Raw genomic sequence first — 27710 nt, forward strand, 5'->3', positions numbered from 1 at the left:
TTTCTCATACATTCGTTGCCGCCCACTAATTGTTTTTGTTATTCTTTATCAGCGTCATACGTGGTGTTTGCATTTTAGATATTACATGGTAAAATCACCTGAACAGCCAAGATGAGCACGGAAACCCTCAACCGCGATGAAATCCTACTCCTTTTCGACGTGGATGGTACCCTCACAATGCCCCGTTCGGTGGTGCAGCCGGAATTCGAAGAGTTCTTCTACACAAAGGTGAAACCCCGGGCGACGATTGGCATTGTCGGTGGCTCTGACTTGGAGAAAATGTTCGAGCAGCTGAGCGGACAGAAGATTCTGACGAAATTCGATTTTATATTCCCCGAGAACGGGCTGGTGCAGATCGAACGTGGAGCCGAAGTGGGAAAGCAAAACATAATCAAGCACTTGGGGGAGCCGGTGCTGAAGCGATTCATAAACTTTGTTCTCCGATACCTGTCCGAGCTGGATGTGCCCATTAAACGCGGTACGTTCATCGAGTTCCGCAACGGCATGATGAACGTGTGCCCAATCGGGCGTCAGTGCACGCGCGAGGAGAGGAACATGTTTGCCCAGCATGACATCGAGCACAAGATCCGGGAAAAGATGATAGCGACGCTTAAAAAGGAATTTGCCGATGTGGACCTAACGTACAGCATAGGCGGACAAATCAGTTTTGATGTCTTTCCCCATGGCTGGGACAAAACTTATTGTCTGCGGCACATTGAAGCCCATTATAAGTACAAGGAAATCCATTTCTTCGGCGACAAGACGGAGCCGGGTGGCAACGACTATGAAATCTATACCGATCCACGTATTATTGGCCACAAGGTGAACACTCCAGACGACACGAAGCGCATACTTACAGAGATTCTTAAACTATGATGCATCTGATGATTGTTTATGAGAGCTAACCAAAAACTGATCAATATTCCATTGTAAATATGTAAGCAAAAGTGAAAATATAATGTTTTGTAAACGTTATTTACTTAGTCCGTGTCCATGTCAGAGCTGTCGGAGCTATCCTCATCACTGCCACTGTCCTCCTCATCGGAGCTGCTGCTATCGCTGTCCACCCAGTCGTGGGCTTTCAGATTGTTTGGGATCAAAACTTTCCACTCTTGCTTGTGCAGATCCAGGGCATAGAAGTCGTTGTAAGTCATCTGCTTGGCGTCTTCCTCGAATATTCCACCAAAGACGTACAGTGTGCCCTTGCACACACAAAGTCCGGGATTCATCCGCGGCGATGGTACAGATGTGGCACGCTGCTTGTTACCAAACAGGCTGGGTATAGCCGATGTGAAGGGTGTAGTGCTACTGGTACTGGGCCCGCCAACTGTGACGGTGAATATGCCATCGGTGGTGGTAACAGGACCTGCCGGAGCGGCCTTGTCTTCACCCATTTCGATATCATTCGAATCTTTTACATTCTTTTTGGTGGCAGGACTGCTCTTTTCCACGATTTCCAGCAAACGCCAGGTTTGGGCAGTCAAGTCAAAGGCCAGCAGGTCGTCGCTAAACTGTCCATGCACATCCTCATCATCCTCATTCACATCCATCACGCCGCCAAAGCAATACGCCTTGCCATTTGCAGCGACAGTGCAGCCAACACTACTACGTGGCTTGGGTCGATATCCTCCGGCTTTTACGGTGACCCATTTGTATTTATTATCCGCATCTCCGCTGTTTTCTGGAGTGACAACATATTAATATAGCTGTTGGGAACTGTTTGGGGATAATTTTGAGTCTTACTATCTTGAGTTAGGGCAAACATATCGGTGTGAGTGACTCCGCGATCGATGTCCTTCTTCATTGATGCTCTCGAGTAGCCACCCCAAACGAATATTTTGCCATCCGGAGCCGCTGCAATGCAGCAACCTGATCGAACGTGCGGAATTATCGGACCGCTTATTTCTACCTTTAGCCAGAGGTAGCTCTCCAGGGAGAAAACGTGCACATCGTTGAAGTAATTGTACGACTGGTTGTTGTCGTGAAAGCCACCGAAAATGAACAGACGCTTCTTTGAGGCCGTCATTCTATGGCCACTTCTGGCACTCGGTCCATTGGGTGCCGTCAGCTTTTCCCATTTGCGCGATTTAAGACTAAATTTCCACAGATCTCTGTAGTGATGGAACTGCAGCTGGGATGGGCTCGCGTGCTCCCCACCAAACATCTACAAATATTCGTACTACAATCAACAGGTTTGCCTTAGGTAAAGGCTGTGTGACATACCCACAATTCTCCACCGTTGCTGGCCAGAGAAACCATTTGGTGACCACTTCGTGGGGTCGGTCCGCCTGGAGAGCGTAGTGCCTTCCACTCGTTGGCTTTTATGTTGTAGAAAAACAAGTCATTGTACACACTGATGTTGGCTCCATTATAGAGTTCGCCGCCAAACATGATTAGTTCTTCCTTTTCGGGATGCGCCACCAATGTAAAGTTGGAGCGAGGACTGGGCGCTGGACAGACCTCTTCAGTGATGCCATCTAACCGGCCTTCCTTCACTTCCAGCATATGGATGATATCAGTAATGTTGGCCTGAAAGCAAATGCGAATAAGAATTAAAGCCGCTTGGCAGGTATCAAATTTCGTTCATACTTCTCCGAGTTTTTCCAGCATTTTCTTCTGCTTGGCTGCATTTTTCTTGTCCGTTTTCATTGCCGTTTTCTCGGCACCCTTGCCCTTCTTCTTATTCTTGTCCTTTTTACCCATTTTAGTTGGTTTAATTAAGAATTACAAATTTGTAAACAACTTTAGCCGCACGTGTAGAGTCGATTACATTTATCGGTTTTGGCGGCATACAGTATACAGTGCTATCGACGCAATTGTGAGAAATGTCTTAACGCGTTTTAGTTGTTGAACTCCGCAACTACAAATATTAAATCGAATTTGAAATCGTATAACATAGATTTTAACATTACTTTACATTACATCGAGTGTAAAATGGATAAGTTTATTGATTGTATGGTCAATTTTGTATTAATTGTACAAGTTTATATACTGTAAGGTTATACATCAAATGTAATGTAATTAGGACTGTGATGAATTGTTTCTCATAGCAGCGACATGGCTAACAGACCAACTTGAATCGAATCCACAGGCAGAATCCGAATCGGAATCTGCTGTAAAGGATGGATCCATTCCTTTGGGAGCACGCACCTGGTTGGGAGTGGTGGGCATGCTGCTGTAGCCACCGTTCAGATTCGAGCTTGAGTTGGATGAGCAAATGGAGTCCCGCGGGGAGTTCGTTGCATTGGACGCATACGATGATCTCTTCGAGGACTTGTTTCGCTTGGTCTCCACAGATTTAGGTGGTGGCATTAGGTCTTCCGTGCGCTGTGTTATATTGTCAGCAGAGCCCCATGATTTGTGGACAACATCGTAGATGTTTCGGTTATTTGGTACACTCGCCCTCGAGCCCGGATTCGAGTTCGTGCCGTACGGTGTGGTCGCTGGTCTCTGATTCGGATGTCGATTCCGTGTCGTACCAACGTGGTGATGATGACGCTGATGAGGGTGTCGGTGAGATCGCTGGTGAGGGCGACTTGCTGTTGTGGCCGCCCCGCCACTGCCATAACCCGTCGGAGCTACCCCACTGCCATTGCCCACTCCCAAGAAATTGCTGAATGCCTCGGTTGTCTTCTTTACCCGGACATTCAGGGAGCCAATCCGTAGGAATCCCAAATCTTTTTCGACTGTAAAACAATTCAATTTATCTCTGAGAATAATTATAATTTTAATGGACTTACTTGTATGCTTTTTTCGTGCCTTGATTTCTGAAAAGTAAACAAAAATTAATTAGTTAAGTGGTAGGCAAACATTTAAAGAGATCGAATGAACGACATGCTGAAACATTCCAACAAAACAAATGCCAAAAAACTCTTAAATAGATGCATGGGAGGTACGAAGAGTTTGTACAATTTGGATCAAGCGATGAGTAAGAAATAATAAGAAAGGAAAACTTACCAATAGAAATGCAATCAGGCTTTGCAACTCAAAATGCTTGCAAAAATTAAACTAAATATAAAATAAAGAGACTTCAGCTACCAGCTATGAAAGCAGCTTATTTACAGGCAAAAGCGGATTTATTTAGGGCTAATAGCAATAGATATTTAATCAACAGTAATAGTTTGGTAATACTCAAGATCGTTAAAACTTTCAACCTGCCTCCAGGTACCATTGAGTCCGCCGTTGAATCGCATCGCTTGAATCTCTACATACAGCAAAATGGAAAATAAAATAGAGTTTCCCATGGCACATTAATAACTAAGTGGAAGTCGAATTTACGCATACTCTACGTCTCGAGGTGTTGTTTGTGATGATGGGAGGTAGCATCAGTGTTTTAAAAACAAAAGAATTAATACGTTTGTAAGCGCATTCTCGTTAATGGAAAATCTCGGCTGAATTTTCTAGGCAACAGTTGCTGATGATTTACAAATTAGAATCTTAAATGCAGCTACTTAATTTGTTGTATTTTTATTATAATAAATAAACATGCGATTATTGGTAAATGTGTATAAAATTGATCACTTAAGATTAGTTTAGGGTTTGGGTTTAAAACTTAAGGCGCTTGTGTGTGCGTTTTATACATGAGAAAATAATACAAAATAAATACAAATCATGCTGTGGCAGTAATACACTGGTGGAATGGATTATATCAAGGATATTTGGCTATTCAATAGCCAAATCCTTCAATATTCATGCCTTCGTAGTGGAAAGAGTAGTAAAAATATTAATATACACCATAATGGATCTTCCTTCACCGCTTTTTTGTGGTTTGTAAAATATAAATAGCAATACTGGCCACCCCTTAGCTAGACTGTTCTTGGTTAGTAACAATATCTTTGACCTTGGTGGCGGATCGAAAGGTTTTACGCAGAAAGCTCTCTTTGCGCCGAGTGGAGGTGCCGGCACGCACAAATCCAGGACTCACTTCGCCCTGCACCACCTCACAGGGCACCAAATCGTCCTCAGGACTCGATTTGAATAGGATCGATTGCACTGACGGTTTCTTGGGGCGACGCTGCGACTGCCGCACCATCAGGGACTGAGAACGCGCCACAGCGCCTCCACTCGCACCGCCGCCACTGACGGTGGCATAGCGCAGCTGAGAGCGTTTCTTGCCGCGGGTTAGTGCACTGCCCAGTGTGCCACCGGTGACGTTCCCAGCACCATATGGAAACGTGTCAAAGTACTGGTCTCCGAGGTGGTAATTGTTGTTCACCTCCGTATTGAGGAAATACTTTTGATACTCACTGCTGCACGTGGAGGCCGAAACACTCGGTCGCTGGCGGCTATAATCCAATGGTTTGTTGCCACTCCAATCCATGATGTCACGATTGGCCTCTGAAAGGGAAAATACATTTAATTAGCTTTGGGAAAGCAACGAAAATGATAGCGAAAGATGATCGTATGAATACTTTCAGAATACTTACTGTAGACATTCCACAGCAGCTCAAAGATATTATCTCTTCCGAATTGAGTGGCCAAATGGAGCGGTGTGTAACCCTAAAAGAAAAGAATTAAAATATAATTTGTGCGTATTTTACAGCTCTTTCCTAGTCGTAGCCCACTGGGAAAATCCACTGGGAAATGCAAGATTTTGCCATTTTGCGGTGTGTTTTGTTGTAGCGTATCGAATCTTTTCAAATTGTGATTGACAATTCACTTTGTTTCTGCGCTGTAGATGTGGATGTGACATTTTAACACTGTAACATTTGAGTGAATTTAATTTCGCTGGAACAAAGCAGCGTTCAATTTAAAATTGTGTAAACTTGAATGCACACCACACAGCACACAGGAGAGATGATGGAAGGAAGTGAAGGAAGGATTGGTAGCTGACAGAACGGTGTGGCACAATTGGATGTGCTCGTCATGATTTGTCACAGATGCCTCACGGGAAGGGTTACAGCGCTGTTTGTGTGACATGTGACGCACATTCACGCGCAACCGGGACAAGCCAATAAGTCGGAGACGGAATCGGAATCATTTCGTATACATTATTAAAATTGCTTCAATAGATTTACATTTTACACTCACCCCATTCTAAAATTGTCAACAGTTTGGCCAACATTGCACATGAAATGAAACGAAAAGGAAGAAAGGAGTTAGGGAATAAATAAAAGCACAAGGAAAGGGTTAAGTTGAGTACTCACCGTCTTGGCGTTTACATCCGCTTTGTAGGTTCCAGCAATTAGTTTAACAACATCTTCATTCCCATGCTTGGCCGCCCAGTGCAGTGCAGTCTAATGCAGCAGAAATTAAACCGCATTTAGTACGGACATTTAGTGGATTATTCCCCTCCCCTCCCTACTTGTCGGTGTCGCTGGCGGTGTCCCCAAAACGCTACTCATATGCCCCACTTCTGGAACTATTTGTTCTGCCATCAATTTGGTTTCGCAGGGCAGCCAGCCCCGGCGGAGGACGAGCCGAACAGCAGCCGCATCGCCGAGATTAACCGATATAAATAAATTGGCCAGCCACCGCGCTGAATGCCTCTTGCCTCAATTATTTTCATGTTAACATAATAATTTAGTATGGCAAAACGATTTGGTTGGACGCGATAAGCACCGTCCTCCTGAACTGCAAGATCGCCACCAGGTTCAAGTTCAGTTTGCTTCGGTTCAGTGCAGTGCAGTGGAGCAGAGGCTGGCTGAGGCTGAGGCAGAGTGCATGTTGATTTTCTATAGAATTGTTTGCCGCCGCGCCGCCACATTGCAGCCCACGTACATATCTCCCATGTGTTGACAATGAAGACGGTCACTTTTGAACAGCTACGACAAACGAGAGAAGAGCCCGATACAGCTACAGCTACAGCTACAGCTACCCGATCGGGCCGAACAAATAGAGTTTAAGTCAATTCCCATAGTCTGTGGTGTCCAGAGATGCTCCACTCTGCGCTGCTCTGTGCCTGCCATCGGTATGTAATTCTTTTCAAGGGAAATTTGTTTCGTGTCTCCCGTTTAAGATGCGGCTGCGATGTGCAGCCCCAAGTCTCAGAGTCCCAGTCCCAGTCTCAGTCTCCAGTCCAAGTTCCAGTCCCGGACCCTGACGTAGTTATTGCTGTCGATGCATCTTAATCTGCCCGGCCTGGCATTTAATCTCGTCCATTGTCTTTTGCCAGCCAATGCTCACGGACGGGAGCTGAGAGAGCTGAGAGCTGGGAAGCCCAAAGCTGGCAGATCTGGGATCTGGGCAAGGTGAACGGCGGAATGTTGCATATAATTTGGCTATGGCCGATACTGAGCTCTGGCTTCTTTCTAATCAATTAGTGCATGTTTTTTTAATGTTACCCCACAGATAAGAGACGGTAGCTTTGATATTGATTAAAGGTAGAAGAGTTTCCCCAACGATTAGCCATTTCTGTTGCTCAATTGGGTTACAGATGATTGATATTTCTCTCTCGTTTAATTATTAGGAGTAGACTGGAGACTTGAGATCGGGGACAACCATTGTCCATTGGCGGATTATCGCCTTGTTGGCTGGCAGCTGTTGAAAAGGGCTTTTGCGACCGGTTTGGATTGGACTTACAAATCGTCTCACGCGCAGAGTTGCGCGGAGCGCTATTTAAGCCATTTCGGGCAGTTCGGGCGAGGACAGGCCGATGCACACACACACACACACACACACACACACACACACACACACTGTCTGCCTTTTTACATATGGCACGTTGTCCGTCTGCACGTTTAAATTTATTGTCCATTCCATTAATGGTGGCAAGGGACAGGAATTTTGTGTCTTTGAAAGTGAAATGCCATAAATTCTTGTGTCTCGTTCGTTTGTGGCATTGTATTGGCACCAACCATAAGCAAACAGAACAGCAACAGAACAGCACTGGACAGCACAGAACAGAGCGATCTGCTCTGCTCTCTGGAGCAGCTGAAGCTGTCGTGGAATCCCTACTCAGCAGTGGCTCTCGCACCCAGGGATTGCCACAGCCAACAGATCCATGCCCCATGCTCCATGGCTCACAAATTCCAGGAGCAGAGATTCCAATACTTAGTCGTGCGACATTTAGCCGTGTTCCCCGATCCGTTATTGCTTCATGATAATAAAAGGATGTCAGGAATACTTGAGACAGCTTCAGCCGTGGCTCCAGCTACAAAAGGTGTCTTTAAAGGGTCTAAATAACATCACAAACCCAACTAAACGACTGCAATCTTAAGAGTATCGGGTAACGGAAGGTAAAGGCAGAGAAGGTGGCCTCTTCGTGAAGCTTTCAACAGCAGAACGTCTCCTATTTGTAGATTTATGGCAATAATATTTACTACTTACATACTGTTATCCGGAGCAACCAATAAACATGCAAAGAAAAGAGCACAAAAATAAATAAGTAAAATATTATTTGGTGATAAATTGGCACTCAAAAAAGTGGGAGAAAAACAAACACAAATTGGAGGCTGGCAAACAGCAGCGTTTGCTCCTAATTTGCCATGTAATGCTGGATAAAATATATGAAGGCACACACAGAATGGAGATAGTGTGTGCCCTTTTTACCTTTAACAAGTTAATAATACATTGGCAAGCTTCAACGGCAATTACATCGTTCTTTTCTGGCAGATGGACAGCACTGGGGGCTCACATCACGCCCCTAGCCCCTACAGCTCACAATGCCTCAAGTTGAAGCCGCTTTCTGTGCCAAAATGTATGGTGCACTAATGGTGCAAACTATGTATGATAATGAGGGTCCTGCGCGAGTCCTGGAATGCGGGTTGGCTGATGGACAGGACAGGCTAGTGCGGATGTAGCTCATACGTTTAGCGCCAAAAGTCGAGCGCGCCTGCAAGAGCAAGAGCGAGAGACATGACGGCCCTCGAAGGCGTTTTTGATCGAAATTCGATATTGTGTTGATAAGCCAGAAAGACCCCTGCCCTAAGCAACCAACAAGGCTGTTGTCTTAGCACGTTCAGTTGCTGTAACCCAGAAGCTGTCATTTTGATGAATCGCCAGGACACGAAAACTGTCATGTTGAACATGTCCGCTTTGGTTATAATTAAGACTCGCACTCGCATGTACGTTCGTTCCTCTCTCTCTCCCGACTTGGCAGGCGTAATTGCAGTTTGGATCAGAGCCACTGATCGCCCAACACAGAGAGAGAGAAGTACCCGTAAAGGAACAATGAAGAAACACCTTTGCGCCCATTTAATTTTCACTGAAGATCGCTCGCCAAATTAATTTATCATTATTGTGTGTTGCCGCTTTCCTGACTCTTGTCAAGGCTGTCCACGAGCGACAGCAGCATGTACTACAGTGAACCCCAGATACGAGTACTATTTATTACATTAATGAGAGTTTAATTTGTGTTTGTTTTTCCCCAAGTGCAGCCATTAGAATGCTGACGTATACTCACGCCCTGTTCCCAGTGCAGAACATCAGCAAATGTCGAAATGTTACATGAAAGAAAAGGAAAGGAATAATTAAAAAATGTTGGTAAAAGTTGTGTTACTCCAGAGTAAACAGTAAATAATTAAACATAAGCAAGAACTAAGCTCTAGCATGGCTTTAAATTGGTCTAATAAATATAATGGTCAGCAGATTCCTTATCTTCCCATATTTAACGCAAATGAGAGCTATCAAGTATGAATATTCTAGTAGCTCGAAAGGTGCTTGTGTTCCCACAACGATCAGGATACAATCTTTTCGTGGACATACATGAATGGGAAACAGAAACAATTATTTTGTATTTATCCTGTCCAAAGCGTAATTGGAGCTTCAAAATCAATATCGAATTGACAACAGGCGGCTAATTTCGAAAACAGTAGGCACAATAACATGGACATGGAGTGGAAATGGAAACCCCATACATGGGTAATGACACGGCGCGGAGGCTTATCTGTCGCAAACCATCTAAATGATATATTAGGCGCAAAGCAAATAATGCTCTTTTTGTCGTCACCATGTCCTTTCTCTGTTGCTCCCGAGCTAAGTTCTCCAATTATGCGGATTATTAATTTAACTGGGTCGCTGCTGAGAGAGACCCAGAGAGCTCGTGCACACACCCCTCCGATCGGGGACCCACTACCTAAGTGATGTTGTCGAACAGCCGCCGCCGCCGCCGCCACTGACCACTTGTCGTTTCACAAGTTGTCAAAACTTGTCATTTAACCGACAATGAGCCTCGTTGGCTTTAATCGTGGTTATTATGCGTGCGGCTGACTCGGGTCTCGGGTCTCCTGTCTACTCCCCTGCCTGGCAGGCTCAAGGAATTATTAATGATGCCTGGAGTTGGCGCAGTGCGTCGACCGCGTCGGCAGGTGCTCCAGCTCCAACTCCAACTCCAGCTCTCTCCCTCTCTCTCGGGTCTCTAATTAGCAGCGCGGAAGGAATATCCGAAGTGGGCTGACGTCGCACTTTTTCGGTCACTAAACCAAATGTTGATTTGCTGTTTGATTATATTCTGTTACAATGGAGATGGCCAGCCATGATGCGCCATGATTTATATATCACACTCGTGCGAGTATCCGCCTTGCCGGCTGTCCAATTAATTCTCACCAGCAGACCAGCAGCAGTCCGGTGCATATTTATTCCGAAAACAGTGAGGCCTCCTCCCTTTTTTTCTTTAATCGGTTTTATAACAGCAGGGTGGCTCATTTGTCAATGTGGCAATCAATAAATTCGCAAAACAGGTGGAAACTCATAACCGCGACAGGGTTTAGTGTTGGTTTCTGTATCACACACACTGACAGAGAGAGAGAGAGATGCACAGTAGTCCGGCAGGAGTTCCAGTCGATGAGGGTTCGTCCCTGACTTAACAATGAGTCCTCAACGCTCAGAGGGCCCAGAAAGCGAGCTCTCCACTTGGCCAACAGGTGATCGCTGGTAGGTCTGCTGCTCTTCTTTTTTGTTGTTGTTGCTTATTAAGTTGTTAAGCTAAATTATTGGTTTTCCTTGTTTTTATGTATTTATTTATTTTATTCCCTCCTTTATTCCACTCTGTTGGCATTCAAAGCCATTGGCGACATTTAACAGCTCGTGCATTTATTTATATGAGCCGACACAAGTCCTTTATTATAAACAATATATGTATGTATGTGGCTCCGGGGCAAGCATCTAAACGAAGCTATAAAATATAATTGGATTTATTCAAACAAACCAGGAGAAGGGGCAGCCATCAGACTAGCTTTTGTGACTCTCTGAATAAACTATTTCTGGGTAGTTTTGGGTACATCTATGGGCACTATTGATGGTGTATTTTCAGAGTGAAAGTTAGTCTTTGCTGCTCGAAAGGGTAACCAAATGCAGTCCTTGAGTTAAACCTCTTAAACAGGTTCCCTGCCGCAAAAAAGGGAACACGTTTTTTAACGATCAGCCAAAATGTTGCCACGAGTGTCGGCATTAATATTTCTGTTTGCTGATTGATACCTGAATTATTTCATTCAGAGCCAATTACTGCCGGAAAAGTGCGACTTTTGATGATGTTTTGTTGGCAATTTAGGGATTATTAGAGACCTCTGAAAAGTGCTGGTTGGATAAGAACCAAAACCTACCGTTGCTGGATCCTGAAAATAAACAAAAGAAATATTCATTAATAAAAATATGCAATTGGAAATCTAAAAACTAGAGAACTATTGCAATACATTTAACTAAAAGCTAAACCTAGAGCTAACTTTAACGTGGGAAGCGCGGATTATAAAGGCAGCTTCTCGATCTCTATCTGGAAGCCACATTCGTCTGACGAAATGGAATACGCAAATAAATATTTATGTCCGATCGCGGGCAGGCTGACAGACAGGAATCGATCTCTGATTTAATTGTTCGACTAATTGAGAGATTTTTTATGTGTGCTGTTTGCCATCTCCGCCGAACCCCCAGGACGAGGCAACTGTTGCCGCTGCTCCGCGTTCGAGTAGCTGCAGCATTATTTGCTCCATTTGGCACTCAGTTAACTTAATGACTTGATTTGGCAGACTGATGAGGTGCGGCTGATTAGCAAGCATGGGGGGGCATGCAGCATGGAGCATGCAGCATGAAGCATTAAGGCCACAGACGGCAGTACGTGCAACAACGTTATGTTCGGGAGCTTTGACTGTGGTCTGACTGCATCCTGTGGCAATCCGCAAAGCAAAACTGTCGTCTGATCGGCGACAATGACTCTGCCATATAAGCACTAGATGGGATGGGATGGAATGGGATGGGGATGGGGATGGGCACTGGGCTGCTGTGCTCTCCAGAGCAAAAAAACCTTAAATTTCATGCAGAATTAATTAACTGCCGTGGTGGCGGTGGCGCTCTGACTGCGCTGAGCGTTCATTTCGTGTCGCCGCCGCCCAAGTAGCCAGCTTTTGGTTTTTGTGTATGCCCGCTCCGATCTTTGATGACTGGGCCAGACAAGGCTGCTGCTGCTGCTGCTGCTGCTGAAGCTATCCATTCCGCTCGAGAGCGGTCTGGAATTTCATTCAGAAACGTGCCCTGTGCGCAAGAGACTGCGGCAGGTCGTGTCCCCATCGCTTTGTCATGACCATCTCTCGCTCTCGGTGCGCCCCGATATGCTTACGAGTATGTGCAATACGATTGGAGGGGACATACTCGTACACATCCGTGTGTCTGTCCTGACTTTCCTGGCTTTTGTGAATCTATGTTGTGGCGCCACTAGCTGGCTGCCCCGTGTCGCAATTTAATTACAAAGCCTTCGTCTCTCTCCGGCATCCATCGAGGACATCAGCGAGCGATTTATGCAAAGAATATATACAGAGGGGAGACATCGGAGCATTGGAGCAACTGGTGGAAACAGCATCATCATCATCGGCGGGAGCAGCTCCCCTGGGAGCCGTCCCTTTGTCGTTTTTGATGCACAACTCAATTTGGCTGCTGATCGTCGCTGTAATGCAGGTCCAGCTCCAACGTTCTTGTGCAGAATTTCCTATTGCAAGGATATTAAGGCACCAAAGCACTTGTTGCCATCCACTCGTGGCAGCTTCTTTAAAATCGAATCACGTCCGCCCAATTTTTGGAGGGAGCCCAGAACAAAGTTCTGAGGCCGAGCTCTGAGGGCCGATGCCGGAGAGTTTTAACTCCCTTGTAGGCGATTAAGTTAAATGCCACTAAACTAATTTAATAGCGATTCTGAGTGCACATTCAGGGCAGGAACCTCTTTCGCTTTCAATCTATCGTGTGGTGCATGGTGGCTGCTGGCTGCTGGCTGGTGGCTCCCTTGCACCACATTTTCGCTGTTAAACATGTTGTCCTGTCCCTGTCCTGTCCCTGTCCCTGTCCGCTGCTCTGTTTGTCACGTACACAAAATGCGAAGACCTTTTGCAAAATAAATACACCCGGCTAAGATTGCTTTTCTATATGGAATTTAATTTGCGCTGACCCCAAAACATGTAATAACAAATGCATTTTGCAATTTCATTTCGCAATTTTCTGTCGCCCTGTGGTCAGTGCCGGTCCTGTGCCTGTTCCTGGCACAAAGTAAATCAAAGAGAGAGGTTTTAATAAAACTGACAGGCATCCCGACGACACGATGGCGATGACAGAGTTCCCACACCGCCATGTCCCTGTGCACAAACGAATGTACATCAGTTCAGGCTCGTTTTGTTATGCAAAAATGCTGGAAAAAGATTACGCAGTTAACGTTTATAGTACGCTGTATAGTGTAGTTATTCCCATCTGTGGCATCGCACACGAGATGGCGCTTAGAACAACAACAAAACGCGGCAGCTGTGGCTGTGGCTGTGACCGTGGCGGCGTCCGTCTTGGCAACCTGTTGCGCGTGGGCGCCCCCCGCCGTCGCGGCGTAGGGCCTCGTAAATCGGAACGAGCTGCCCAGCACAACAAATACACATTTTGGGATGATTAATTTAAGCACTTTTACGATGCCATTTCCATGGCATTTTTCTGATTTATTGTCGGCCAAAGCGACGCGTTTCCGTCGCTCAAATGAGGTAAATAAAACCAAGAGCCGAGAGCCGAGAGCTAAGAGAATGGCATGGGAATGGTGGGATCCCATCTCAGCTCCTACTAAATACTCCTCGTGGGTACAGTCGCCTGGGGATGGATATGGAGGCTGCTCATTGGCTAGGGCTGGGGCTGGGGCTGGGGCTGGGGCTGGGTGGGCGGCTGTACATAAATTGGCTGTATATCGATTCAACTGAAGTTGTCTTCTAATTTTCGTTGAGTTCTGATCGCGATGTGGACTGACTTTGTGTGGGGACTCTCGTGGACGGAGGCTCTCTGTGGCCATGTTCTGGCAGCTGGCGGCGCATGTTGCCATCAGACGTATTTACTATTTTGCATAAATCATAATGTAATCTGCATCTGGAAATGAAAAACAAACCAAAGCGAAAATGTCCAAGCGTTTATAATTAACTGCGCGGCCACGAACCGAAGACATACGCAAAAAGGCGACATGCCGGGCCCCAGTCGCAGTCCAAGCGCAGTCGCAGGACCTCTGTTCCCCACAGACCAGCATATAGCAGTCAGGCAGAAAGCAAACAACTGCCCAACTGTTACTCAATGGAGGAGCTTGGCAGCATCAGCAAACAGCCTCTGCATCTGCAGCACAGAGCCTCGGCACAGGCGGTCAGAGATCGCTGGTGCCTGGAGATGATTCCTTCTCCATCCTCCTCCTTCTCTGCTGGCAGTGCAGGGCAGGCAAATGAATAACCCTCACATCGGGCACAATCTGCGAGATCTACGCAGCGCGCGGTCATCGCGGGATCGGGCGCCCTGCCAAAAACTACGGAAAATAATTTATGCTCCAGTCGCCGAAGCGCGGCAACACATTGGCGCAACATGCTGCATCCTCCATGCTCCATGCTCCATTCTCTCTCTCCTTCTCTCTGCGAGGGTGCAAGCAGCGGGTGCGGATGTGCTGGCCGTTGCAAGTCTCAGCCAAAATTATAAATTAATGAAATTTATGCACAATAAAATTGCAAGGGAATTATTGATGCAGTCGTTCACGCTTTAAATGCTCCCTAAATCAAAAATTGCCACGAAAAATTATTAATACGGCCGGCAAACATGCAGCCCCAGACCAATCACAATCACATGGCGCTAGGCAGCAGCCCACAAAAGCAAAGCAAAGCAAATGCATATCTGTACAGATGTACTTGGTCTCTGGCGCCGGATATGTTTATCCGTAAAAACATGCAACTCCTTGGCTCCATTAACCGATGCTCGAGGTCTGTCGGTCTGTCGGTCTGTTGGAGCTCTGTCCTGTGGCTGGCCATCCAGAAACATGTTGATAGATGCAAAGATGCATTTATTCCTTATCGATTGAGCCACAATATGAACAGACACAAACAGCACCTCATACAGAATCCAGAATCTAGTATGTACACACCACCGTTTGGCTCTATAAATTATGGCCCATAACTTCTGTTTGCGCATTTAACTATTTTCATAAATAAATGTGCAGCGTGCATGATGATAGTTTCAGTTGCCAAGAGACATGAACAGATTATTGGATAGATTTTCAGGATATAACAATAGCTATAAATATAACAATAAACTGCCAAGGTTCATGCTCTGTTGGTTTATCCATGGAATTACGAAACTCAGGGCTTCCAAGTCTTAATTACTTTCCAATTGCTTAACTTCCCAATCTTTGTTTCCCTTTTTAACTGCTTGCAAAACCAAACCCCAAATACGAATCCGAAAATCCACAAATTCTTCTCGGAAAACCCCACTTTCAGCGGAATTTATTAAATTACGCATTTAGGGAATCCATTTGTGTTGTTGTTGCTGCATTTTAATATGTAAATTAAATCTGTAACCGCAGCCGTATAAAATAAATTGTCAAATTACAGACTTTAGATGGCTTTCACACCGTATCTCCCCAATTTAAGCATAAGTTTAAATTTACAGAGAAAATTTGTGTGTGTTTTGGTTGAGCGCAAAACCTCTTTATCTTATCGCGGGCCTGGATTGGGGTTTTGGGTTTTTGTTTTGGTTTTGGGTTTCCTTTTAACGAAATAAAATGGGTATGGAAATACTTATTATTCCACGAATCATGTGTATGTAAATACAACTTCTCACATGCGTCTCCACGCCACGCCACGCCACTCCACTCCACTCCACTCTGGTGGCACGGTGGCACAGTGGCTGGAGCTGGAGCTGGAGCTGGCAAGTTTCGTAACTTACGCAGAAATCTCAGCGATCATGTTCAAGACAGGTAGCGCTCTATTGGGTTCATATCACCAAGCAGAGCTGAAAAATTAGTTCCTCAACGATGACAAATTAGACGTCATTAAGAGTGACTGAAGCGGAGTCCCAGACTGAGGCAGAGACTGAGGCCTGAGGCCTACCACTCATAGCCTGGCCACTGGGTAACTGTGACCTCATCTCATCTGATCCTTTCTGGGAAATCAGAAATGCGCAGAGAACGTGCAACAAATGGGCATCCTAGGCCGCCGCATGGAACTGTTACTCCACATTATTTATGATAATCTCGATTTTGTGTGGTAGCCTCGGAGCAGCCCGGATCCCGCGCCTGTCAGCCACTGGCGTTGCGCATGCGAACATATCGCGGGGCAGCAGGCTGGCGGCGCTGCGTGTGGCCTGCCCTGACTCTGCCCTGCCTGGACTTGGCTCTCGTTTACCTTCATCGTTTACCTGTTTGCCAGAGACCAGAGACCGGTGACCGGTGACCGGGCCCGGGCCCAGGCCAGATTAATGCGAAGTGACATGTTTAAGTAAAAGATCCAGAAGCTTATCCGATAATGGCCACCATATTTATTAAATGGCGTATTTAATTTGAGCCACTGAACAGCAGAGAGAGAGAGAGGGAGAGGGAGAGCACTCTCTCAAGCATAATTAACCCAAAAGCGTCTCATGAGCCATCTTCAATTATGACAGAGCCATGCCACATCATCTATAAGCAGGACCCAACACAGCATCACGAGACTAGAGCTGAGGTCCTGAGACAGGCTCATGCTCAGAGCAGACAGCAGTGAGCAGGCTGCTGTGCAGACAACACGATTACCCCTAAATAGACCCCACAATAATCATTTGTTTCGGGCTCTTAACAATGCAGCATCGTATCGATAGCGAGGTAGCCAAGTCGCCAAGCTGCTGCCACGGAGGCGGCCACCACCGTCGCGGCTCAGTCTGGGTCGTCGTTTCCGTTGCTGCTGCTGCTGCTTGCCACAACGGTTGCAGCTTGCAACTTGCAACTTTTGAGACAACACGAAGATTAGCATGCGTGACTAACAGAATTTTGTTATTCTTGGCTGCCTCCCTGCCAGAGTCGTGCTGCAGGCAGAGTCTGCTCGGGTCTGCTCCGCTCTGCTCTGCGCTGTCCACGACTCCGGTAATCGTTTGTTAATTTTGCTAATTAATTATTGAATTCCTGATAAGCGGCCATTGAGTAATTGGCGAATGCTTAAATAAGAAACAGAACTATGAATGAAACGCAAAGACTGGACAGAAAGTCCAAGGTCCTGCCGAAAGTTCACCAAGATTTGCCATTTCCTTGGCTTTTGGTTATTTTTCTCTCTTTTTCGTTGACTTTTTGGGAGGCACAACCTTTTTTCCTTCGTTTGTTTGTTTGACAAGCAATTGCACTCAGGCGAAAAATGTATGCTCCATGCTCCGTCCGTGGGTCTGCGTTTTTTAGGTCTGCGCGAGCGCGACCCGCTGCATGCCTCCACTCCACTCCATGCCACGCCACACCATGCCCATCCACTCGTTCAGTCGTACCTCCCTCATCATCGCCATTCGTCCCTTTCGGACAAAGTTTAGTTTCGTAATTTATGATGTCGCTATCGCAGCATCAGTCCCAAGGGTTTTAGGCAACGTGCGAACCCAGCAACGAGCCACCAGGGCCACAGAGAGCAGGGCAGGACAGGCGTATGCTCCATCCGCAATCCCACAAATCGCATGGAAAACTATTATCAGAAGTTTTATGTAAATTTTTAAGCATGTTGCCTCCTGCCACTCCAAAACATTATGGGTCGGCAGCAGGCAGCAGCAGCAGCAGGAGGAGCTTCAGCAGCAACAGCCCATGCTTCAAGCTTGGGAATGTAATCTTTTGTCATCATGTTTGACAGAAACGGTTGTCACCCGTACGCATGGAGCACACCTGTTTCGGTTCCCTCATTAATTATGCATAAGTCACTGTTTAATTCTGGATCCTTGGATCCCCGCCAATGGGCTGCTGCTGCTACCCTTCAAACTTTATTCGCATTCAACTAGAAACTAATGTTTGGTGTTCGAAAACTTAGTTTTTGGAAAATATTTAGAACGTAAGCAATTTAAATTAAAGAACAAACTGAAGAGTCCGTAGATCTTTCGTTTCTTGGTGCGGTTTATTATGTTCTTTGATCCCACACTCCAGAGCTCACTATCGTTACAGAAACATAACTTTATTGAATATCAAAGAAATAATTCTTTTTCATTTGTAATTGTGAGTCTCTTGGCCACAGCGCTCGGTTGCAAATAAGCTTCAACTGGCCAAAACGGTGGGCCGAACGGGGCATGAACAGTGCGTTGAAAGGACGGGGGCTAATAAATAATTGCTGATTTTTTATCCCACAGAAATACAACAAACAAACAAAAAGTAAAGGCAAACAAGTTAAAGCCAAAACCAATATAGGCGGCACCGATGGGCGTTCAGCGATTTCTGTACGAACTCTGGGCTTACACTAAACAGAAGACAGACGGACGGAGCGACGGACGGAAGGACAGAACCAAACGAGGAGGAGGGATTTGCGGAGTCAATTTGAAAAATCGATTAAATTCGAATAAATGTTGGCGAATGGGCTTAGTCGGATTTAAAAACTCATAACAACCTGGCAACACCTCCTTTTTTTTATTCCTGCACCAAGGTGTATAGAACAATGTGTGGGGTACCAGAGAGAGGCAGAGAGAGCGACAGAGAGAAGAGAGAGAGAGAGAGGCGCGCTGAGACGGTCGCCCAGCCGCCGGCGATTGAAACCAAGGGAACGAGGGAAGAGGAACGGCAATGGGCAACGGGCAACGGCTCTTCCGCGCGTTGTACGTGGTATTATTTATTTACATTTATTTTGCACAATTTATGACCCACCGCCAAGCTGCAGGAATCGCAGGAATACGTATTGACAAATTTGCAGGGCCCTCTGGGTGCTGACGTTGTGGCTGGGCTCTGGGTTCTGGGTTCTGGGCTCTGGTGTGGCGTTCCGTTCCGTTCGGTAGCCGGCGCTAGTACATGGAACGGTGGCACTGCATGCGACAGGAACATGCATTCACCCGAAAGGCGAAAGCTAATCAATATACATATTCGATTTGGTGGCCCAGAGGCACTCTACCTTAAGTCAGAGGGTCCACGGCGTTGATTGCTTTACAGATCCGAGCAGCGGCAGCAGCAGCAGCAGCACACGCATTGACATTGATATACATACCCACACGGGGTGGCTGTAGGATCCGGATTCTCACTGCAAATCCCAGACAGAGGCAGAGACAGAGTCCAGTGTAGTCCATTTCATTTCATTCCATTAAACGTGACAAGTTGCATGTCCATATAAAGCAGCTACTGACCTCCATCAAATCGATATCGAAGATCGGAGAGTCGATTCATCGACTGAATCGTTGAATCGCGGCCTGCGGCCATCAAAAGCCGAGGCGTAATAATCAAAAGGATCGTGTTTAATAAAATGCAAAGCGTCTGCCACAGCCACAGCCATCTCCGGTCCCAGTACCGATCCATCGATTGTAATCATCTCTTTCTCTTGGTCTCGATTGGGGAAAACAATGGCAACAGTGGCTGTGGCTGTGGCTGTGGCTGTGGCAGACTCCAGTCAATCATGAATCCATCTTCGTCAATGGATCGTCAATGGGTGATGTGATGTGATTGTATTGCCAGTGGCAGTGACTCCTTGGTGGTTAACATGGCGCCTGAGTTTGTCGTTTTGGGAATTGTCGCAGCGGATCATCAGTTCAGTTCGTCAGAGGATCATCAATGACGCTCGCTCCCGACGCTGCCCTGCCATTGTTCTTGAGGTTTTTTGTTTCTCTCTTTTCTGTTGTTGGCGACGGCGGCGAATGCGGCAAATGGACTTCTATACGCTCCCCCGGCTCATGAAATGTCAATCAAGTCATAGAAATCACCAGTGGATTGTGCTGGATTGTGGATCGTTGAGGATCCCTGATTGACTATGCGAAAGTAGGTGCCTTGGTGCTCGCTCTCTGCTGTGCTGCAGAAGCCATCCACTTGAAAACAATTCAATTGACAAAGCGAATAAATCACGTGGAGCCGAGGCTCAGTTGCAGAGCTTGCAGAGGCCTCAATGACGCTGATCGTGGATGCTTTTGTTTTGTTTTATTTTTATTTCTTTTTTAAGACTGTGACAGATCTCTGGTGGGTTCTGAAAGCCCCAGCAACAGCCAATAAAAAAACAAACTCCGCACGGTCCAGGCCACAGGCTACAGGGACCTCGAAGCTTTCTGCTTTTTTTTCCGTTTCGTTGCTTTTTTTGGTTTTGGTTTTTTGTTTCATTTGGGGTTTTCGTAGTTATCTGGGAAGGTTTTCGAATGTCGCTAATTTGACGACTGCACGATTGCATCAAGTCGCCAGCCGGCGAGTACGACGAGTACCAGGACGTCTTGGGTTCAGGGTACAGGACGGGTCCGGGACGGAACGGGATGGGACTCCCGCCGATGCATTCACAGATAAGCTCAATTTCGTTTTTGCTGACACTTTACCGGCGGGCCGGTACGGTCCGAGAATCGAGAATCGAGCACCGAGAGGAGTTTCACGTTTTCGAGACATGTCGCCGATTTTGGGATGGCACAAAAATAAAAATTCCTCTTCCACCAGTCACGGAGCCAAACACGCTTAAAGAAGAGTCTCTCTCTCTCTCTCTCGCTCTCTCTGTCTGTCTTTGCCTTCGAACTCTTTAATGGTCATAACAGTTTTGCCGTTGGCTTTGCTTTGATGCTCGATGAACGATCATAACCGCAGCACTGTGGCAAATCGGCTGCCATTCATTAAGGGAACGGGACAGAGCATTGCCAGTTCGTTGGGGACTTCTTCTGGGAGTCCACTCCACTCAACGCAGCCTCCAGTAATTGTGAATGACAATAATTGTGGAGACAATCGGCAGGGCAAGGCCTGGCCTGGCCTGGGCCACATTCTGCTCCGCCAATGAGACATTCGTTGGAACGTGCAAGATGTTGGCGCCAACAGCGCCACCCAATATATGCCAGTTAAACGTAATAATAAAGACAAATTCCTGAGAATTCCGCTCAGTGCCAGAATGCACAGGAATGGAGACAGACGCCGATGCTGACCAGTTCAAAGTTCCAAGCCTACAGCCATCCTTTGGGAGATTTTCCCACAAGCTAGGAAAAACCCATCACCTCTCGGAACTCTTCAGTTGAGCCACTGTTTCAGGGGCGTTTTGAAGTGATGTTGGAATTAATGGTTGGAAGCCAAGACGCAGCATGAGACTGCAGCAGAGAGAATATCTCTCGCTCTCCACTGGGGCTCTCGATCGTGTTGCAGATCCATAAATCAAAATAGAATGAGAATCCCCACGCGTGGGCTTAAGTCAGATCAAGTTTTTAAGGGACAGATCAATTAATTTCTTTAAAATTTAAAAGGTTAGAGCGTTCCAGCGATAGATCCATCACTACTAGAATTTCATTATTGGCTAATAACGGATCAAAAAACATGCACCAAAGTAGATGTCTGCTCGGAGATTGGCCCATGACCCAAATCGGAGTGCAACTTCAAAGAATATTTACGACAAGAACAATTAAATGCAGTTTTAATGTGTGTGTGGATGTGGATGGCCGGATGACACGGCGACGCAACTGCGACTCATTCCCAGAAGGGAAAATCCTTTCGCATGTCAACTGACAATATTATGCCACCACGCCCGAGGAGTCCGAGTGAACTCTCGACTGCGGCACAACTAAATATAAAGCCACCAAGCCCTGTGCGGGGCACTGTCAGTGTTTGCTTTCAGGGAAATATAGTTTTTGTTGATGACAAGCAGAGCTCCAATTAAATTTAATAGCTGCAGAGCAGAACATAAAACTGAGCCACCAACGTGGAGGACCTTTCGCTAGCCTTTGTGGCAGGGAGCGGGGGTAAGTCGTAAACACATTTGATTCGGATTTCTGGAAAGACTCCACGGAAAGACTTATTTGACGGACGGACCAGCAGCCGTTTGCGCCGGTGTTGCTTTGTCGAGAATTGTCGTATTGCTGATTGAATTGTCACCTCAGTTTAATGACACACTACCGACTAGCGACTACAGACTACAGACACTGCCGCTGCCCGCTGCCCGCTTCCCGACGTATCTTTCACACAAGTTGCCGCCGCCCCATGCATGCAGCCAGCCGCTGGTTTTGATGTTTCAGCGCTGAGGGAATCATATGGCACTTGGTTGGCATGGAAGGCGCCACCAGTGCCGATGACATATATGTCTGTACGTACGAACATATACGACCACGACTGTAGCGACTGTCAAAGGTGTCAGACGTTTTATTGCCACCGCCAACGACGACCTGTTGAAAAGTTCATGGTCATGTCGGGGCGGAACTATGAAGGGAATTGCCTATTGCCTTTGGGAAGACTTTGAAGCTGGCACTTCTTAAGTTTTTAATCAGTTTATTTTAGAAATAAATACTGCTTCTAGGTGGGATGAGTCTTCACTTCTTGCTGCCATAACTTAGGTAAAGATAGTCCAATATTATTTAATTGTTTACCACTAAAACGTTCAAGAAGCAAGTGTTAAAAAACAAAAGAAGCATCTCTGAGGGTGCATTCCACTCTTCTTTATATACACATGAGTTTGTCCATGGGCTGCACATGTTTCCAAGTACAGCGAGCTAATGGTGATTGGTGGAAGGGGTACCTATATATATGTACAGTTGGGCTTGTCCGGTTTGTATCCAAAGTTTAATTAAATTTCTGGCATACGACATCAGCAATCAAGCACTGAACTGGCTACTACACATGGCATAGGGTTAGGTTTGGGTTTCGGGGTTTGACTTCGGGCGTGAGCCGTGAGAGGATGCACAGTCATGGACATGACTTTGTGTTAGAGTGTAAGAGCTGGCGGGGCAGGGGGGGAGGACATGCACATTTGAATTCAGTTAAATAGTCCACCTGGGCCATGGCTCTCGTCAGTATTCGAGGCTGCTGCTGCCTGCTGCTGGGCGTTTAGAATGAGTTGATGGAATGCCGTTCCCCCTGTAAACCCTATATGTTTGGAAGGTATATCCTCCTATGTGTGTATTCAAAACGCCAGTCGCTGCTAATATTGTAGTAGTAGCGGCTTATAAAATGTTACAAGTTTTGTATTAATTAAAAACTTTTCTGTGTGTGTACTTTCACCGAGGCATGCCTCGTATTTTCGTTGTCCGTTGTTGTTCCTTCCCGGTTTCATCCAGGTGCGAGCTCCTCCAGTGTCTGGGTTTGAGTTGGAACATTCTCCATGTGTCCGTGTGTGTGTGTGTGTGTGTGTCCGTGTCTATTGTTTCAACGGCTCTTTGGGGGCCGTACCGGGGTCAGGACAGCGATGGGTACCCGCCCCAATAGACAAGCTGCACCGTTTTGCAATTTGAGCTTGTCGACGTTGCCGGTGTTTGGTCTGGTCGGGTCTGGTCTCTCTGGGTATCGTTCCAACTGTTGTTACGGCATCCCTTCCATTCGGTCAGCCATGCACCCAACCAACCAACCATCCAACCATCCATCCATCCATCAACGTGTTTGACCTAGCCGGCAATTCGGCTTGACATGCGGGTAAATTGAATTTTCCTTGTTTCGCATTTGTTTCGACTTGTTATTTCTTTTTTTCTGTTTACTTTTCTCGTTTTTTGATTTGCCTGTTGTACGAATTACTTATTCAAATTAAAAATATTTCTTGTTTCTTCTTTTCTGCTGCTGCATGTAACCTGGTGATGACTGGTGAAAATGTACATACATTTGGGTTTCCCCCGAGCTGCCAGCTCCTCCTATGGTTTACCCATACATAAATGTTGGACATGTGCATAATATCTGCATATCGATGTGGTTTCACATGGAATAGCAATAGCAATATATGGAGAGGAAAGGCACATTCCATTAGATTTATTCCAAGTGCATTAAAGTACACTTTATAATATAATTTAATTAAAGACAAACCATTGAAAAATCTTCATCAAGTTGTGCGTGTGAACAATTCATATTTTACACACACACAAAACCGCAGTCGAAAATGCAAAATTTCTTGGGCGTTCTCGAAGAAGAGTGCGAGTACGATCTCATGAAAAATTCACTGTGGATCCCCGAGATGTGGATGTGGATGTGGATGGGGCACCCTGAGGCATTAGGTTAAGCGGCAATTGCGGTCTGATTTATGGCTATTTCCGTCTCGTTGCGATTTCAGTGATTCAAGGAATTGGAAGCGCCGCAAATGAGCTCCCGGCCTGGGGGCTGACACTCTCTGCCGGCGGGATGCACGCTCATTAATTGATTGCACTTATGGCCGTGCAGATTTGCAGCAGATACTGCAGCAGCTGGATACACTGGCATTCGCACTCGTACAACGTGCGGAATTCATTATTTCCGGGAACAGTGCATTTGTACGGCAATTAGTTCGCTTAAAAACATAATATACCACGCCTTCCCGCCAGACTCTGGGTCCCATGTTACTCTGCGGTGGACATAAATCATCTTACGACGAGTCCAACGCCCCAGTATCACCATCAGCCTCAGCCTCCTCAGTAGTGGGATATGGGACATAAATACCCCGGGCATATGACCGAAAATTTCATCTAATTGAGAGACACCACAGCAACATGAGCGTGCAGGCATGGCCTGGCCTTTGCCTCATTCAGCGAAATCTGTGGCATGTATTGAGTTCTCACAGTGGGTTCCCCCCGCTCCACACTCCTCGCTCCACACGAATCTCTGAATTTTAAGATGTCGCGAGCGTAACTCATTTTTCCATGTCTCATTTGGGGCGACCCCTCGAGAATTGCTGCTCGTTTTTTTCCTCCAGCTGGAGTGTGGGGTCACAAACATGTCATAAATTAATAGAAGCATCCTAATAAATATGAGTGATAAACGGCCAGGTACCGGGTCGTAGCTTCACCCCCTCCCGATGTTATATTCGATTTCTTTAGATTGTAAATATGGGAGAGATGTGTATGTGCATGTGTATAAAATATGATAAATTATCAATATTAGAGGGGAAGTTTTTAGGGCAAGAAATGAAGTTGCTATGGTCTTGAATTTATCAACATTTAATGGGACATTTTTCCTTTGCAATTAGTTAGGTATTTTTCAGAAATACATTTTAAACTATAGCTGCAAGAAATTAAGCAGAGAAATGCAAATAAAACGTTCGAAAAGGTAGATGCATGTTTGGCAAAGAGAATTTAGCACAAATATTTAGTTTATATGAACATTTTCTTCATTCCGTCTGTAATAATTTCCAATTTCTCACAAATAAATCTCCCACATAACATTTAGTGCCGATATCTAGGCATTTAGATTAGATAGAGAGTCTGTTTGGGTTCTTTAAATGGTTCCTTTAAAGGCTAAAAAGGTTTTTCAAAGCACTGAGATAAATGCAAAATCCGTGTCTGCCCGTTAGAACCTTTGCCACAACTACGAGTAGTTTCCCAGTTGTCATTCGTCAACGCTTGGCCTGGTCTGACCAGCCTCTGGCTGTCCAATGGCGGTTTTGTGTCTACGTCTACGTCTATATCTATTATATATATCTGTATCTATGTGCATTTCTATGTGCCCGCGTTGTGGCAGTCGCTCACGCCCACTTCTTAACATGCGCTACAAGTGCTAAAAATGTTGGAAACATATTTCACAATTAATTGTCGCCCCGGCTGGCCATGCCATGTGCCAGGGCAGCCAGCAAGCAGAGCAGTCGTTGTCGTCGTTATTATAGTACAAGTCTGTCTATATGTATGTCTGTATGTCTGTGTGTATTTTGTGTGTATATTTCTCCTCGCATTTTTTTAAGTGTTGTTCGACATGGCAAAAAACAACGCGTTCGCTGCTTAATTTGTCGTAATTAATGCTTATGAATAGTTTGTACTTGTCGTATTTGTTAGAGAGTGTACCAAGCACTCCTCCCCCTCCTCAGACATAATCCCTAACTATCTTATGGTATGGTATTGGGTGGTGGACTCACCTGCAGCTTCACCAGTTCGGGATATTCGCTGGCCAACTTGGCTAGCTCTTGGTAATTAGCCTTCGCCATCGAGACAATCCACTCCTTTGCCTTGGGATGCGACAGTGTGACTTCGGGCGAATCCTTCTCCTCAATTAATTGCTGCAAAGACACACACAGAGAGAGAGAGGGAAACAGTGAAATGGGAACCAGAGGAGGCATAAATTAATTATACATGTTTTCTGGGGGCGTAGACACCAAAGTGGTAAAAAAAAAACACAAAACAGAAAAAAAACATCGGCATGAACCGGGAATAAAACATAGAAAGCCCATTGAGAGCATTAACGCCAACACACGCACACACACACACACACACACACACAGTCCTAGTCGGAATACACGATTCTAATTTACACACCCATACGTTCCGTTCCGTTCCGTTCCGTTTTCCCCCGCTCTAACACAAACAACTCTTGTGTGGCATCCATCCAATGGGGATCTGCATATGGGGGGGATGTTCCAGTGGGTGTGGGGTGGCAGGGGGTGCTGCTGCTGCTACAGACATGGGTGTAAAAGCTGGATGGTAATTATGCTCACGCATCCGAAATGTGCCCGGGCGCCCATTGCCGAGATGTTCCTTCCATAATTATGAAGGTAATAATTTTTATTTATTAGGGCACGCGCCTCGAGGCGAAATGGTGGGTTTCTTTCATTCTTTCTTTCTTGCTGCTGCTGCTGCTGCTGCTGCTGCTGCTGTTAAGTGAAATAGAGCTCGAGGATCTCGGCGAACTCGAACGAAAGTTGTTTGGTTCCTCCTTCCGTTTTTTGTCGCGTTTCGTGATTTACTTTACTCGTAATGAGCTCGAGCGCTCTTCTCTCTAATGATTGGAACGGGGGCGGTTGCACAGGCAGATAAAACACACATGTGTGTGTGTGCCAGTGTGTGTGTGTGCGGAGGGGGGAAGACGGCAACAACAGTCGACATGTGTGCCCTTATATTTACGAGCCGCGGAACACATTTCGGCAACTAATTATCCCATTCGCATTATGTTCGCGAGGCAAACAGGCAGCAGGCAGTAGCATCATACGCATCGCGGGATTTTACCTGTACACAACCCGCTCCCCATGCCACACCCTCCCTGTCTACAGTAGCTAATAAATGGGGTGGGGGGATAACCATTTGAATGCCGCATTTAGCCGCAGGATGCCGCAACGCGTGCGCCTGTATTTGCACGCCACTTGACTCCAGGAGAGTCTCCCTCTGCCATCCCCGCCCGCCCGTTCACGTTTCTCCAATTACGAGTTGTGCGCGAACGCACACGGAATAGTAGTTGTCCCGTGGGCATACCGCATGCCATACCGCATCAGCCGTTCCTAGTCCTCGCGCAGGTAACTTCTGTTGGTCGCCATTTGCAAATGACGAGGCAGCACACAGCACACAGCCCACAGCCCACAGCCGAGCCGAACGAGCCAACGACACGGGCAAAAGGACTCGCTCGTAGTCGCACTCGTAAGGCCCCTGGCAAAGTGGCCATGTCAATGCTAAACAAAAGAACCAAAAACCAAACAGAACACAGAACCGAACAGAGTCCCCACCCACCCGTGGGGTGGCATATTTATGTTGCCTTTTTTTGATGGCTTTCTGCAAAAAAAGGGAAACTCGGACTCGACTCC

The 27710-nt window shown here is 46.3% G+C and overlaps 4 protein-coding genes across 8 annotated transcripts in view; 2 read left to right on the forward strand and 2 right to left on the reverse strand.

Annotated features, from left to right (window-relative positions):
* The first annotated feature begins 2 nt into the window (after positions 1 to 2).
* On the forward strand, positions 3 to 975 carry LOC117895195 (probable phosphomannomutase). Its single transcript, XM_034802676.1, has one exon. The coding sequence runs from the start codon at positions 112 to 114 to the stop codon at positions 874 to 876; it is 765 nt and encodes a 254-aa protein (XP_034658567.1). The 5' UTR covers positions 3 to 111; the 3' UTR covers positions 877 to 975.
* On the reverse strand, positions 923 to 2776 carry LOC117895193 (kelch domain-containing protein 4). Its single transcript, XM_034802675.1, has 4 exons — positions 2590 to 2776; positions 2224 to 2529; positions 1744 to 2164; positions 923 to 1681 (listed from the first exon to the last, which is right to left on the reverse strand). Exons 1-4 carry the CDS (start codon positions 2701 to 2703, stop codon positions 981 to 983), a joined length of 1542 nt encoding a protein of 513 aa, XP_034658566.1. The 5' UTR covers positions 2704 to 2776; the 3' UTR covers positions 923 to 980.
* Positions 2777 to 2925: 149 nt separating this feature from the next.
* LOC117895191 (ankyrin repeat domain-containing protein SOWAHC) overlaps positions 2926 to 27710 on the reverse strand; it is a 29536-nt gene continuing 4751 nt past the window's right edge. The window contains exons 3-12 of one of the 5 annotated variants that reach the window (XM_034802672.1): positions 26058 to 26198; positions 11481 to 11492; positions 8269 to 8271; positions 6147 to 6236; positions 6031 to 6036; positions 5427 to 5499; positions 5248 to 5337; positions 4159 to 4204; positions 3741 to 3767; positions 3236 to 3686 (exon numbers count right to left, since the gene is read on the reverse strand). In XM_034802672.1, the coding sequence (XP_034658563.1) occupies positions 3386 to 3686; positions 3741 to 3767; positions 4159 to 4204; positions 5248 to 5337; positions 5427 to 5499; positions 6031 to 6036; positions 6147 to 6236; positions 8269 to 8271; positions 11481 to 11492; positions 26058 to 26198 (789 nt within the window). In that variant the 3' untranslated portion in view covers positions 3236 to 3385. Of the gene's footprint in view, positions 3687 to 3740; positions 3768 to 4158; positions 4205 to 5247; positions 5338 to 5426; positions 5500 to 6030; positions 6037 to 6146; positions 6237 to 8268; positions 8272 to 9271; positions 9347 to 11476; positions 11493 to 26057; positions 26199 to 27710 lie in introns of those variants that run through there. The other 4 variants (XM_034802670.1, XM_034802671.1, XR_004648904.1 and 1 more) reach the window with 4 other exon arrangements.
* The window catches only part of LOC117895190 (homeobox protein araucan), a 34534-nt gene continuing 25615 nt past the window's right edge, over positions 18792 to 27710 (forward strand). The window contains exon 1 of the mRNA XM_034802668.1: positions 18792 to 18832. The gene's annotated coding sequence lies outside the window, so the exon portion shown is untranslated. The remainder of the gene's footprint in view (positions 18833 to 27710) is intronic.

Source organism: Drosophila subobscura, chromosome J, assembly GCF_008121235.1.
Source record: "Drosophila subobscura isolate 14011-0131.10 chromosome J, UCBerk_Dsub_1.0, whole genome shotgun sequence".
In the NCBI taxonomy this organism is placed as follows: Eukaryota; Metazoa; Arthropoda; class Insecta; order Diptera; family Drosophilidae; genus Drosophila; species Drosophila subobscura.